This window comes from Vidua macroura, chromosome 20, assembly GCF_024509145.1.
Source record: "Vidua macroura isolate BioBank_ID:100142 chromosome 20, ASM2450914v1, whole genome shotgun sequence".
In the NCBI taxonomy this organism is placed as follows: Eukaryota; Metazoa; Chordata; class Aves; order Passeriformes; family Viduidae; genus Vidua; species Vidua macroura.
This window is the reverse complement of record NC_071590.1, coordinates 8,566,990-8,582,033: the sequence shown is the minus strand read 5'-3', so window position 1 is coordinate 8,582,033 and position 15,044 is coordinate 8,566,990. Positions and strand designations below refer to the sequence as shown.

At 42.8% G+C, this 15,044-nt stretch overlaps 1 protein-coding gene across 7 annotated transcripts in view; it reads left to right on the top strand.

Moving 5' to 3' along the window:
• The window catches only part of TEX14 (testis expressed 14, intercellular bridge forming factor), a 34,874-nt gene that overhangs the window by 17,720 nt on the left and 2,110 nt on the right, over positions 1-15,044 (top strand). For 6 of the 7 annotated variants that reach the window (XM_053995530.1, XM_053995535.1, XM_053995531.1 and 3 more), the window contains exons 13-28: positions 196-1,136; positions 1,798-1,898; positions 2,889-2,968; positions 3,523-3,768; positions 4,346-4,446; positions 4,729-4,842; positions 5,208-5,298; positions 6,057-6,147; positions 7,481-7,543; positions 8,586-8,710; positions 9,404-9,594; positions 11,395-11,446; positions 11,947-12,018; positions 12,727-12,804; positions 14,341-14,455; positions 14,617-14,712. In XM_053995530.1, the coding sequence (XP_053851505.1) occupies positions 196-1,136; positions 1,798-1,898; positions 2,889-2,968; positions 3,523-3,768; positions 4,346-4,446; positions 4,729-4,842; positions 5,208-5,298; positions 6,057-6,147; positions 7,481-7,543; positions 8,586-8,710; positions 9,404-9,594; positions 11,395-11,446; positions 11,947-12,018; positions 12,727-12,804; positions 14,341-14,455; positions 14,617-14,712 (2,557 nt within the window). The remainder of the gene's footprint in view (positions 1-195; positions 1,137-1,797; positions 1,899-2,888; positions 2,969-3,522; positions 3,769-4,345; positions 4,447-4,728; positions 4,843-5,207; positions 5,299-6,056; positions 6,148-7,480; positions 7,544-8,585; positions 8,711-9,403; positions 9,595-11,394; positions 11,447-11,946; positions 12,019-12,726; positions 12,805-14,340; positions 14,456-14,616; positions 14,713-15,044) is intronic. The other variant, XM_053995533.1, reaches the window with a different exon arrangement.

The following is a 15,044-nucleotide window of genomic DNA, read 5'->3' as shown; positions in this document are numbered from 1 at the left end:
AGCTGGCTTTGGATTTTAGCTGCCACTTCATTGTTAGTGTAGACTCAGGAGTCTAAATCTGTTTTGTTCAGGAGGTGCCAAATGCTGCTCGTGGAATTTCTAAATCTCCAAAACTCATTGTCCTCAACGTGCAAAAGCAGCACGGCTGTCGGGTTTCTGGAGAAATGATTTAATGTTTCAAATTGAATTTTTCAGGTGGTTTTTCTGCCCCCAAGGACTCTGTTTTCCCCAGGGAGAGCAGTGCTGGGGTGGTGCAGGAGGCAGCAGCCAGTGCAGAGCCCCCTGTGCAGGACAGAAGTCCCGAAGTCTCCTCTGAACTCCAGACAGGAGCTTCTCCCTCCAGTGAGAGTGATGTGGATGGGAGCCTGTGCAGCTTTGAAATAAATGAAATCCTGGCCAGCTATCCAGAAGGTCCCCAGGACTTCCTGGAAGGAGGACCTGGCTCAGGCCAGGCTCTGAAGGATACACAAAGGCAGCAAAAGGAAGATCAGAGCCCGTGGGAGGGTGAGGAGGAAGGGGAATCCTCAGGCTCCAGCACAGAGTTCACTGGAGAGGAGGAGGAATTGGAGCTGGAAGAAGAGGAGGAGGAGGATGAAGAGGAGAGGGTGAGAGAAGCCTCTGGGCTGTCCCAGGTGAGGGGAGATGCTGGCAGGAGGCTGAGCAGCCCCTCCCAGAGCGAGCAGCACATCAGCAGATGCGTCCTGAACCTCAAGATCATGCAGAGCTTGCTGCAGCAGGCAGGGGATTCCCTGAGCAGGACAGAGGAGAAGCTGGACAGGCTGAAGGCCATGGCAAAGCAGAAGAGGCTGCTCCAGGAAGTCAGGATGGATCTGCTTCCTAAGGAAAGTTCTCAGGGAAGACACTGGGATGGGTCTGATGCTCCTTCCCAAAACACCAAGAAGGCTTTTTCTGGAGTTGATATTTTTTTACACCAGGCTGTGGCTCCACCATCCAGGGACTACATCCCACCACCAATAACGTGTCAGGCACCAGGCAGAGACAGCCTCCAGGCTGTTCCCAAGGAAAGAGAGGCAATTCAGAATGAGAAGTGGAAGAGAAAAATTGCAACCACCCATCGTGATCCGGGCTGCAGCGTGGGCAAAGGGCTGGATGATGAAGTGAGCCCAAACCAGGAGGTAAAGTGTTGAGCAGGGGCCTGGTTATCATTTCTGTGTTCTTTAGCAGGCAAAGAGACACAGGGATGGGTGGTGTCCAAGAGGAGGGATGAGTCTGTCCTTTCAAATGTGCATTAGATACAGGAATGAAGACAGCTCAGCAGTGCAATTGAATTATTTCCTCTTGCTCTCCAGTCCTGCCAGGACAATACTGATCCAGTGGCTCAGGGTGGGGTTAAAATCCAAGTCCTGCACTGAAATGGAGATGGGAATCTCAGGGAAAAGGCCAGTGGAGAAATGTTACTGTTTGTGTTGAGGCCTAAGCTGTTATTGGGAAGAGCTTCTGGATCACTTTAATTATTAAATACACGGACCAAAGAGAAAGAGGGAAATTCAATTACATCTCTCCTGTGAGGATAATCTTGAGTCATTCAGGTCCACTCATCCCCCTGGCAGCTGCATGTTTTGATGGCATGTTTTGATTGCCTGCCTGCACCTGAAACCTGCTATAAATCCAGGGCAGAGTTTTTGCTGGAGTTGTCATCTTTTGTCCTGAGCAGAGCAGCTAAAATAAAACTCAGGGAATAAAGTTTGTGCTGTCCTGTTCTGAGGTGCCAGCTCAGGCAGCAATTAGCAGGATGCCCAGTGTGTGCTGAATCATGGCTTGTTGGACTCATTTCAGCATTTCCTCCCACACGTGGCTGCAAGATGCCAGAAGCTGAACTTGCAGTGTCAGAGAGGAGCTGATTCACATCCTGCAGCGAGAAGGGAAGAGGAGAAGTGGTGAGTTTTGATCTTATTCATAGAAGAGTTAATTCTGACAGGTTCATCTGGAGAAGAGGCTCTGTCAGAGGAGGCACATCAGGATCAAGGCTGGCATTAAATGTTCCTCAGCATGGCAGAAGCCATCTGTGCAGAGAGGAGCCTGCTGTGAGTCATTGTCAGCTGCAGAGCTGCTGTGACAGGGCACTTGGTGTTAAGGAGTGCTGTTAAAAATGATTTCACATGCCTCTGGGATGGAGGTCAGTGGTCCAAAACTGTACCAGGGTCTGAGGAGAGCAATCAGGGAAGCTGTGAATAAAGGTTCTCTCTCTGGGCACAGCCTCCTTCAGTTCCCAGCAGAAATACTTTTTAATGTTATCTCTTTGTGTTTTTAAGCAGGAATGGAAAGCACATATTGAAATTACCTGGCAAAACTTGTGCAGATTCATGTTGGAAAAGAGGGGGACAGACACTTCTTTCAGTATTTGGTCAAATCAGAAAAACTGCTGCAGTTTTAAAATTAATCCATGATCCATTTGGATCAGAAAGACCTGTTGGTAAAGGTTAGAACAGAAATATTTCATGGTCAATGAAGGTCAGGGAGTGAACTCTGGTGGGAGAGTCATTGTCCAGGTCTGAAATTGTGATCAATAAAACAATGCCCACATCACCCATGGTGTGTTTTTGGAGCTGCAGCATCTGGAGGCAGCTGACAGCTCTGAGATGCAGAGTTGAATGTACAGCTTGTCTGGTTAATCTAGAATAGACCTAAATAATAATAACAAAAATAAACAATAAAAGTAATCTAATAATAAAATAATAAAAAGGTCTGTGCTCTGCAAGCTCCTGGCAGCTCAATCTGCTGGTTCTGCTGGGTTGTTAAAAGGCTGAGAGCACACGTGCTCTAATTAATGTTAAAACAACTTGGAGCCTTTTCCTGGCTGGGGAATACTTGACACAATATGCTCAGGCTCTAAAATAGTTTGTGCATTTCATGATCATTGATTGCAGGTGCCATTCAAAACCAAGGGTGGAATTCTGCAGCCAAAAAACCAGTGAGAAGAGGAGGGTGATGCAGTCGGGATGGAGGAGTGAGTAAATCAGTGGTAAATCAGTGGTAAATCAGTGTTAAATCAGCATTAATATCAGAAATCTGGCTGCAGTGCAGTGCATTAAACTCAGCACACAAGGAAAGGTCTCTGTGCCTTAATTACTGAAGCTCTGTGAGGCTGTTCTTGGATGGAACCCAAGTGAGTGGGATCCTGTGTCTTGCACATTCTGGGCACAAAATAATCCCAGGCACGTTGAGGTGGTTTGGTTTCTGGAGCTGAGGGGATTTCTAGCCTGCTTTTGGACAGGGTGTGGATTCAGGAAGGGCAGGGATGGCAGTGCCCAGTGGATGGCAGCACGGGCATGGATAATAGAGAACCAAACTGTTCCTGCAGAGACTTGTCCGTGAGAATTTATGCAGGTTTAAAGCTTTATTTAAAATAAAAGCAAGTGTTTAGCTCTTTTCATGGTGCTGCCAGCTCTAACCTTAGCATTTCCAAGTCTGCAGGCACAGTGAAACACAGGGGATGCTTTGAAGGCCCGGATCCTGTGGTGTGAAGTGGTAATTTTGTTTAATTTTGTTCTTTTTGCATAGCTGAAGTCAAGCAAATGGCCAGAAGAGTGGCCTCAGGTCAGCTGGGGCTCAGCTGTCCCTACCCTGCCAGTGAATGCACGTCTGAAAGTGAAGCAGAAAGTGTCAAGGAAACCCCCCAGCAAAGGCAGGAGCAGCAGAGGTGTGGGTGGCAGCCAGGTGAGGCTGCTGAGCCCTGGCACCTGGGCACTGAGGACAGAACTGACTCCGGGGAGAGTGATCTGGAGCCTGCACTCAGGACTTCCACAGGTGAGGCTGAGAAATAAAATGCTCTCTTCTCTTTTTGTCTCCTTCCATTTCCAATCCAGTTTCAGCTTCTGTGATTTTTTTTGTTTTTTGTTTTTTTTTTTTACAAGAATTGTCCATTTTAGCTTCCAGAGCTTTGCCCTCAGAGCAAGTCAGTCACTCCTTGATGGGCATAAAAATGAGTATTAGGTGTTAATAGGTGGAGGGAATGAGCTTGGAGACCTTCATCACCACTGATTATTGTTATCAGCATGAGAAACCCAAAGCTTTCAGAGCCTTGAGAGTGCTATCACACTTTTTATTTCTTCCAGTCTCACCACACAGCTGCTTTTTCTGCAGCAGCTCAGTGGGTAAAGCTTTTGAAAAAGTTCTCTAGAGAGGAACAGGGCAAGGTTCCCCTGCTTATATTAATTAACGAGGTGAGCATTTAAATGTCATTATTTCTCCGTGTTCCTGGCAGACAATTAGTGTCACTGTCTGCTCTCATTGATATTCCAGCAGTGCCTCAGATCAGTCACTTCACATCTTTATTTTTTTTATTATTTTTAGTTAATAATTTTGTTCCGTTCTGACATCCTAGGGAGGAGCTGCCAGTCCCCAGCACCAGATGAGCAAGCAGAGTCTGGAATATCCATTCCTAAGAGTTCAGTCCTTCCTCAGCAAGCTGAGAATCTCTCTAGAGTATGTACAGAAATCCAGGGAATTTAGTGGCAGCTGCTTATCCATGGAAAAGTTTAGCCTGGTGTTGCATCCTGAGCTGATCTGAGTAACAATTCCCCTCCTCCTTCCTCTTTTTTTTTTCTTTGTTATTTTGTTTTATAAACCTGCAAGGAGCAGGAAGTGGGTTGAAAGTCAGTGAACAATTAAATAGAATTTCAGAATTTCGGTGGTTTTTCTTGGCTGAAATATGTATTTTTTATTAATAGAGAGTGGGATCATCTCAGGTGATGATGTCTTTCACAGGGACATTCTAGGGAATTACATTGTTCCCTTAATTCACCTCCTGATGTGACTGAAGAATTCTTCACTCCTGATTATTTCCTTCCTCCTGCTCTTGAGGGAAGGTCAGAACCAGAGGTAAAAATAACAATTTTTGGACATAAGTTACACAGCATGTGGTTTAATTGTGCTCCCATTTGATTTGAAGAGAGATGTGGAAAATGGGAGATTTTTTTTTTCCCCATGATTATTCTTTTCTTTCAAAATAGTACCTGCAAATAAAGATAAGTAAGATAAGTAAGCAAATTAATCCTCATTAATTTCTGGAAGTACAAAACTTTGCTATTTTACTGCTCAATCCAGTCTGGGCTGTTTGCTGGTGAGCCCCTGAAAAGTTTCTCTCTCCTCTCCCATTATTGGGAACATCATCCTGGGAGGGTTGTCCTGCCCTTTGCAGCTGCTCTGTCAAAAATGGAATTAATTTCTCTTTTTCCCCTTTTCAGACCTCAAACGCTGAGGGCAAAGCAGAAGATGTTTGTGCAGGATTTTTACAGAAATTACCTGGAGATGCAGCATCAGGAATTGAGGCTCCAGGTAAATGTCCTTTTTCTTGAAGCACTCCTGAGTCAGGGACACGGATTGTTGTTGCATTGGGATTTTTGCCAGCAGCTCTCCTGTCACAAGGCTGGACCTTCATTCTTCAGGCTCAATTGATCTCTTATTCCTCTCATTCCAAAATTATTATTTTTGGGAGAGTTCAGGACACTTAGGATTTTGCTTTGGGCCTTGCAGTGCCTGAAATAATTTCAGATGCAGTGTTCATGTCTTTGCTGTGGTTTCAGTTAAAAAGCCAAAACAAACAAAAAAAAAAAACTTGTTTGAAACCTTTTTATTTTTACCCTGGGGCGAAGTTTAATCTTTTTATGCAACTTGCTGTGGTGCTGGAAACTGAATTAGAGTTGTATTTACACATTAATATTCTCTTTGCTGGGAGGATCTTGGGCTTAAAAACAGTGAGAGCTGTCAGAGTGCGTGTGCAGAATAATGGAAGAATCATTGTTTCCTTCCTCTGTTGTCTCTTTTAGCTCAAATTTGTAAATGTTGTGATATTCCCCAGTGCCTCAGTGCCTGTCTGGCAGCTGTGCCATGGTTGATGAAAAGACATCTTTAAAACACATTTGTCTCTTGATAACAAAGGTCAGAAAAAAAAAACTCAGACAAAAAAAAAAAAAAAAAAAAAAAAAGAAAAGAAAAAAATTAATAAAGTCACAATTTCCTGTTCAATGAGTTGGGTTGTTTTCTTTTGTGCTTGCAAAAGGCAGTAACAGGGAACATTTGTTATTTGTATTCAGGAGGAAAAATACTATTCTGCAGCACAGCAGCACAGAGCTGTGGCAGTAACAAGCTGGGAGTGAATCAGCTGAGCCAAATGCCTGGAGCCAGGTAGAAAAACTCATTTTCATTATTCCTTCAGGCATAAATTAGCTTTTAAAGTGTGCTCTCTTCATTAATTCTGCTTATATATCTAATATTCAAATAGGATGCCAGTGGTGGTTTTTAATGATTATCTACATAGCTCAGCTCCTTGCTAAGAAAATACAAAAAGGGATTTTCACAGGTCTCAAGGGGTTTTGTCATTTGCAGAGTTTGGTGGTTTTTTTTTTTTTTTTGCCTTAATGAGGGAGCTAAAATGGGGAAAAAAAAAAAAAGCCATGTCCATATCACAATTCCTTTTCCACTGATAAACCACAGCCTGAAACAGAGCAAAGATAATTCAAATTAAAGCTTCAGTCATCTGCTTTAATTTTGGTTGTGGAGATGAAGTGCCATGAAGATCCTGCCTTTCCCATTCCCATGGGATCAGCCCAGGGCAGGAATGTTCACTGGATCTTGCCTGGGGGTAACATCAGCTTTGGCAGTCTCTGAATTCCTGGAGGTTTGGCTGCCTCCTCTGAAAAACAGGAGGGGTTTTTGTCCTGTTAATTTTATATTTTATATTTTATATATTTTATATTTTGTATATTTTGTATATTTTTGTATATTTTTGTATATTTTGTATATTTTGTACATTTATATTTTATATATTATTTTATTTTAATATTTTTATTTTTATATATTTTATATTTCATATTTTAATTTTTATGTATTTTCTATTTAATATTTCATATATTATATATATTTTTATGTTTTATAAGCATGGGCAGAAGTTGGCTGTGACTGTCAGGGCTCCTCCCCACCCAGGAGCTGAGTTCCCTGGGCCAAAGAGGGGCACCAGCAGTGGAAATCTCTTGGCTTTGGGATTAAAAAAAATGGTTTTGGGTGCTCCCTTCACTTTTGGCAGCAGGACAGAGGGGATGTTGCTCTCTGAGCATCTGCCTAATCCTCTTTGACCTTGAGTGGGCTTGTCACAATCTGAGACAGATCAAGGGATGATGAAACAATGGAGTGGTGGGTATTCCTAGGTTTTGATTTCTTGTATTTAATTTCATTAATTTCACCTAATTTTCTTAATTTCACTTCATTACTTTCACTTTATCAATTGCACTTTTGTTCTGAAGCTGCAAATGTCAGTTAGAAGTTTTAACAAATCCTCGATCTGTTAAAAATGACATTTTTCTCCTACCAGTCTCCACCTTCTAAGGTTTTAAGCAAAAAAGTGTTTATGAGCTGCAGTCTCCCTCAGAGTGCTTAAAACTTCCTGAGAGAAAAGGAAACCAAATCCTTCCATTGCCATCATTTTCTGAGGGTGAACATGACCTTTCCTCCCTCATTTCAGTCTGGATGCAGCACGAGAAGCGACGCTGTGGGAGCCACAGGAAGAATGCCAAGAAAAAGATGTGTAAGAGCCACATTTTATAGCAAAACTTGAGCAAATTGGTCATTAACTCCAAAATTTTGTGGTGGTGCAAGACAAGGAGATGGGAGAGCCCAAGAGAAAACTCCTCAGAGTATTGAGAGATTATTTTCCTGTGAAAAGTTGGGAGATTGGTGTAAAAAAAGGAGTTGTCCTTTAGCTGGAAATATTTTCATATTCTGAAGTAATTAACTTGGTGTTCATCTGGGTGTGCTTCTTTCCCATTAAAGTGTGAGGATTCCTCGTTTCTTCTCTCCATATGGCACAGGGAAATAAAATCTCTTTAAAGAGCAAATGGTTCGTGCGGAGCCAAATAAATTTTATCACAGAAATAGTCCTGTGATTTTCAGGGGGAAAAAAAATAAATTAGCAGAGAATGTTTGTGATTCAACTAATGAAGTGAATTTATATTTACAGCTGATGGAGATTTGCATCAAATTACTGATTTACAGGAGGTGTCTGTTCTTTCCATGGCCTTTGAGGATGATGGAATCCAGGGTGGATCTCCCCAAAATCTGATCAATTTGCATTTCATTTTTTTCACTTTTGTCAGTGCCTTCAGCAGTCTCAGTTTATCAGAGTCATTCTTTTAAGTGCTCCCAAAGCCTACATTTAGTCTTAATTAATGGCTCATTAATTTTTCTTAACCCTTGAGGTTTTTCCCTTGCCTTTGGGGATTTTTTTTTTTTTTCCTACCTTTTGGTTCACATTTGGAGTTCCTGCCCTTTCTGGAAGCAGCTTCCTGAGCTGGTTTTATAGGAGGATGATTTTTAAAAATCCTGGAAAGGAAAGGGAAGCAAATAATTAACCTTTTCTGCCTCTGCAACTTTCCTGAGGACGGTGATTTTGGGCCTCCCAAGATTCCTGTGGGAAGTTGCAAAGGGAACATCTCCCTCCCTCCATTCCAGCGAGCTGGATAAGACTGCACGAAATTAAAATTTCAAGACCCTGCAAACAGCAGGATCTGGTGATTCACAGGTGCAGGAAGTGGCTGTTCTAATTCTCTGAACATCTCTCAACAATTCAGATCCGTGGCAGATATTCAGGATTTGTCCAGCATCCCCTGTGAGCAGAATTTCCAGAGGGGTGTGGAGTTCAAAACACCTCGGCTGAGCCACGCTCCCACCAGTGTCAGCACCCCCCTGGGCTCAGGTAATGCAGGCAGGGGGAAAAAGAGGATTTCAGGGAATGATTTCTCCTCTCTGTGCCAGATCTTTCCTGCCAGGAATTTTTTTTTTTTTTTTTTTTTAATGTAAAAATCAGCGAGGTGAATGAAAAGCTCCATTTCTCTGTGCAGAAATGCTTGCACGAGAAATGCTGTTGTTCCTCTTGTTGGGAATCTCACTGTCCCAAAGGAGAATTTACAGGGACACAGCTGAAAATGTGGCTGCCTGAAAGGTTTCTGGAAGATATTGGCAGCCTTCATCAATCAGAAATTGAGTGATTTAAATTTGAGCTGATACATGTGGATTTTAGCACTTTAAAGGCAATTTGATAAGCACTCAGGATGGATTGAATGTTTACAACAAGTTGAATAACATGATAAATGTTTGTTGAGCTGGAGTGATTTACAGTAATTAATTAAAATCTGCTTTGTGCTTCAATATTTTGGTGTAACACAGTGGCTGGGATTTCTCAGTTGGCCAAGTTTTGTCTGAGGTGAACTCCTGGGTTATCAGTTTGGTCTTTTATGGGTAACAGTTTCTCTTGTGCAAATGCCTGTTCCCTTTAAACATTTTTCTGCTTCTGTTGAAATGTGCTAAAGATACAAAAATTCCAAAAATAATTCTCCAGCTTTGCTTTTTTTTTTTTTCACTGTGTTTTTTTTTTTTTTTTTAATTTTAGAGGAAAAATTTCCATTGGCCTTTGAGAAATACAAACAGTGCCGTGAATTTTCTTCAGATTTTTCCTTTTGTGGCTCTCAAGAGACCTCCTCCACAGCGTTCAAGACTTTCACCACAGCCTGTGAAGGGGAGAGGAGCGTGGAAATTCCAGTGGTGGCCCCAAGAGTTTGCCCATTTGCACTGAAAGAGCCTGTAAGTCAGAAAATAACTTAGGCCAGGAGTTTCTTTAAATATTCTTTTAACGTTCCTTGAAAATATTTTTAGCAGTACTTTTATTAAAAAAGCAATGCAAGCAGAGAAATGCTTGTAGGTCTTTGTGAGTGGATTGGAATGGTGGCTCTGTTGATGAAGGGGCAGAAATCCTGATTGATTTTCAGAACCTTTCACCAAGGTTTGGGTTCCTCTTGCTGGGGCACGTTGGCCTCTCCAAGGGGCCCTTCCCTGCCCCGCATCCCTGCCTGGCTGGAGGGAATTCCCGCATCCAGCCCCTGGAATCTTGGATTCCGCTGGACTCGGCAGGAGGGAAAACCCGGAGCGGATTTTGGCCGGAGTCAGGAATGAATTCGGCAAAAGGGAAAATTCAGACCGGATTTTGGCCAGAGTTCGGAATGGATTCGGCAAAATGGAAAACTCGGACCGGATTTTGGCCAGAGTCAGGAATGGATTTGGCAACGTAAAAAACTCGAACCGGATTTCAGATGGAATCTGGAATTGACTCGGCAAAAGAGAAAACCCAGACTGGACTTTGGCTGGAGTCGGGAATGGATTGGTCAAAATGGAAAACCTGGACCGGACTTTGGCCAGAGTCCTGAATGTTCTCAGCAAAAGAGAAAACCCAGACTGGATTTTGGCCGGAGTCCAGAACGGATTTGGCAAAAGGGAAAATCCAGACAGATTTTGGCCAGAGTCTGGAATGGACTCGGCAAAAGGGAAAACCCGGGCCGGATTTCAGATTGAGTCCAGAATGGACTCGGCAAAAGGGAAAACCCGGACTGGATTTCAGATGGCATCCTGAATGGACTCAGCAAAAGGGAAAACCCGGACTGGATTCCGGCCGGAGTCCAGAATGGACTCAACGAAATGTGGGTTGAATGAGCCCTTTGATCAGGGGTTTGTCCTTTTCCTGCACATTAAATGTGCCCAATCTCCTCAGCCTTGTTCTGTCAAAACCCCTCTCTCTGGAGTGCCGAGTTTCCAAGGTCACTGCAGCGATTTCCACTGATCCTTTTGGCGCTGAAGGTGTTCCTGAGCCGCAGCATTATCTCAAGTTGTCTTTGCAGGCAGTTTTATATAAAACAGTTGCCTTTTCACCTTTCTGATTATTTCCACTGCTGGGGTTGTGGTTCAGAGCTGGAATCAGAGTTTGCTCAGGCACGGCGGCAGCGAGCGCTCATTGTGTAGCTGACCTGACACAGGCAGGTCTGTGTCGTGCTGCTCCAGTGCCAGAACACTTGGAATTCATTAAATTCATTCACAGGGCAGAGTTGCCCTGCGTGGCCTTGCTGATGCTGTTGCTTCTTGTCCAAAATCTTATTCCAGAATTAAGTGCATAGTGCCACTTTGAGGGATTTGCCTCTGGTTACAAATTCTTAATTTTGGGGGGGGCTCTTCTGATGAACAAATGTGCCTGGCTTTAATAGTGAAAGATCCCAAGCAGAGAATGGGAACTGAAGAAATCTCGGAACTTTCCAGTCAGAAAATTCCCATCCAACTGTCCGTTCAGGGTGTTGAAATAAAGATTATGTAGCTGATGGTATCTCACAGCTAAAATATGACTGCACAGCAATCTAAGCAAAATTTTTGACACATCAGTCTTACTCTATTTTCATATTCTGGACTGATTGAAAAGCTTAGTTTAAAATTTAATGGTCAGCTCAGGCTTTAATTGAAGGTTCTACCTCATTTTGGATTTAGGATGTTGAAGGGGAGGATTGAAGATCAGCAGTTTTTCAATTTACCTTCTTGTATTTAATTCTGTTTGATCTCACACAGGTTGGGTTGCCACCAGTTGCTTCATCCCTGAGGAGCACCAGGCAGGCACCTGGTAAGTCTTTTATCCCAGCCCCAGCCAAAATAAATGGTTCAATAAACAGAGAAATGGATTTGAAAGGAAATTCAGCAGTCTATTAATTATTTTTCCTTTTTTTCTCCATCTTTTCTTGCTCCTGGATGTCTGTTTTTAGAGGGATAAATAGCTAAGCACTCAACCATGTACTGCTGGTGCTAATTAGGTTATGGATTTTGTGTTTGCACCTGCAGACTAAGAACTCTGACCTCTAAATCAACCTCTGTTTGAAGTGTAAATATTACTGGCCTCAGATTTCTGATACAGCATTGAGAGCTGAACGTGCAAGTCTGGCTCGAAATGATTTTTCCATTATGGAATTATTTAGGGACATTTGATAAAATATGAATGAGCCAGGCTCGTGCAGGGTGTTAAATGAAATATGTAAGCAAGATGCTATCAGAGCGTAAGCTTATGTCACAGTTATTAAGGATTAATCACTGCTAATTAACTAGAATTTTTTTTTTCCTCTCTCTCAGCACTCTCAGAGGCATCTCCCCCCTCCATTGATGAGCTGCCTCCACCAGCCCAAGAGCTGCTGGATGAAATTGGTAAGAGGCACTTCACCCCAAACTGCGGGAGGCTTTCCAGCTGTGCTCAGTCAGGATTTCTCCCAAACCATTCACTGCCAAAATACACTGGAGCTTCCAAATTAGTTGCAGTCAATTATTAGGAAGATCAAGAGCTTAAATGATCAACAGCTTAAATAACTGGCAGTTCTTGAAGCCTCTGCATTTCTCTGAGTGGTTTCCTTGCTGCTGCTGACATCACACTGAGTGCAGGTGGAGTTTAACACAGAGAGGAATTTGGTGTACACTGAATTTTTCAAAGGTGTCCTGGAGCAATTTGTGTTCCCCATTAGAGGAGGCAGCTGCACCCCCCAGGTGTCTGTGCAGAGCTCAGTGATTTACATTTCTTCTTTTGTTCACACATCTCCAGTCAGAAAGTGTAAAAACTCCGTGTGGTTTTCACTGGGAGGGTGTTGGAGAAGAGTTTTCTTTGCTTATCCATCACTAAGCTCTTCCTAAATTAACACCAGACATTGGGGTAATTAAAATGTCCATCCTGACTCATTCACCAAAACAAGAACCTGTGGAGATTGGCATCATCAGTGATGTCAGGGGCAGTTTGTAGGGTAATATATAAAATAATTCTAAATCACGTGCAGGTTTTCCTCTAGGGTTGGATGGATAAAGTTGTATGGTACTTTAGTGTGTAGTCGACCTAGATCAATATGGAAATAATGCTGTTTTTAACAGAACACTTAAAGCAGCAAGATTCCATCACTCCAGACTTGGAAGGGATAGGATTGCAAGACTCCGGAGTGGAAATGAATGGTTGGTTGCTAACAGTCCCAAAGTAGAGATTAAAAATAGAAAATTCCTTTTGCCTCGCTGCAAACTGCCTCTGAGTCCTCGTCACTGTGTGTTCAGCTGTAACAATAAGCTGCAATTTTTAGCTTGGTGCCCCCACCAGTGTTTGCTGCCTTTCCCTGTGTGTTCCCTCCAAAGTCCACGGGGAGCTGCTGTGGGAGGTTTGCAGGTCTAACCAGGAGAATTAATTTTCTGCTTTTATTATGCCACTGTAGCTTGTGCTGTGTTCCAACACAGGTGGCAACAGCCACAGGAGCAGAGGTGGTGGGCAGGTGATGTAAAATCCATTGAAGTTTCCATTCTGGGAGAGTGATTCAGTTCAGAAAGTGGCCAGTGCACCCTACCTGTTAATGTTCCTAATTCTCCAGCATGAAATAATGCCTCTGATTTCATAGAGGAAGAAAATAGCTTCCACTGGGGTAATGAATATTGTATTTCCTGCTCTGTTACAAAGACAGCAGAGTGGTGAATCTTTGTGCTGCTGCAAATGCAAATGGTGCTAAGTGGGAATCATTTTTAGATGTACAACAAGTCGTGTCAGAGGAGCAGAAAACCTAAATGTTTATAGGCTGTGCTTTTTTTTTCCCTCCAGTGAGTCACAAAGTGAGCAGCAGTAGAAAAAAAAAGAAGCAGACAAAAAAAGGCAAAAAAAAAAAAAAAAAGGCAGAACATGTGTTAAATCTGTCAAAAGCTAAATAACACAGTCACTTGAGAATGATGCTGGCACATGTTTGGTTATCCTACAGCTTTGTTAAATCTTTTCCTGAGGGATGGAAGTTCATTGGAGCTTCTTGTTTTTAGGGGGAGAGGACTGCAGCAGGCTATTGCTGGCTGCTCAGTCACTGTGGTTTTCTTGTATTTGCATAAAGCACAGCTATTTCAGACTCCCATTTTCTGTGGCAGCCTCGTGCTTCCTGCTTATCAGAGCCCAGCAGAAGGGGCTGAAATATTCCCCATTAACCCAAACCTAAGTTTAACCCCATCACCATGAATTTCCAGATCAGAAAATTCACTGTGGGGTGCCCTTCCCAGCCCCAGTGTTCCTGGAGCTGTAGAGTTTTTCTCAACCCTAAGCCCAACCCTAACCCTGATTTCTGGGGGGAGCAGAACTTGCTGATAAGTCTTTGAGGGGAAATCACGGGATTTTGATAAATAGGCAAACCAAGCTGTCATCCTCAGGTTTCCCTTGGATTTCTCTCCCATATCTGGGATTGGAAGGGGCAAGATTAAAGATTCATTTCCACATGCATTTTTCATTTCAGTGGGAAACAAAATGTGGAGTCCTGTGAATCTGGAAGTGTGTTGGAGTGAAATATTTATCTGGGCCTTGCTGCTGCCACCTTTGACTGCAGATAATGGGAATTTGTTCATCTGGTAGAAAATCAGACCTCACTGAGAAGTGGGCAACTGGAAATTGCCCAAGTGCAGCAAAGAAAACAGCATTTTAATGTCTTTATTTACCTTCCTTTGATACTAAAATCTTGCTGTTTGTATGAATAGCTCTTGATCAAGTTCAAATGGAAAACAGAGAGTCAGGAAAAGAATCTGAGAGAAATGAGAAGACAAATCAGAGTTCATGGACTGAGTCATTTCATCTAGCAGAGGATACAGAAAGGTATGAAAAAGGATGGGAAGGCATGCTTGGCTTTGAGTTACAAAGACTTAGAATTTTAACAAGATTCAATGTTTACAGAAAACTTTGAATACCAAATGTTTTATTTGGAAATTTGCAGCATGAACCTTGTCACCATCACTTTGGAATCTTTCATTTAACAGGGCTCACTCCAGTCTCGATGATATTTTGGAAAGAATGCTCCATGCAGTTCCTGGAGATGAGGAGATCCAAGAACAACCTCAGGGACACACTCTTGGGTGAGCTGATCATTTATATTTGTGTTCAAGGGTTTATTTTGTGTGCTGTGTACAGATCTGTGGAGGACTTTTCAGAAGATGGGCTGTGACTCCTTAGGGAGTGGAGTGTCAGGGAACTTGCCTGGAGACACGAGTGTGAACTCTCCTACAAAATTGAGAGGGAAAAGAATGTTTTGTTAATAAAGCTTCCTGGAGGTGGAAAGCAAATACTTCAACAGCCCTGGAAGGCAGTGCTTGGTCTTCACAGAAATCAGAGATAATTTGACAGAATGGGGGAATTTTTTGAGACAGAGAAAATGTGCATTAAGAGAACAGAGTCACAAAAGCTCTTT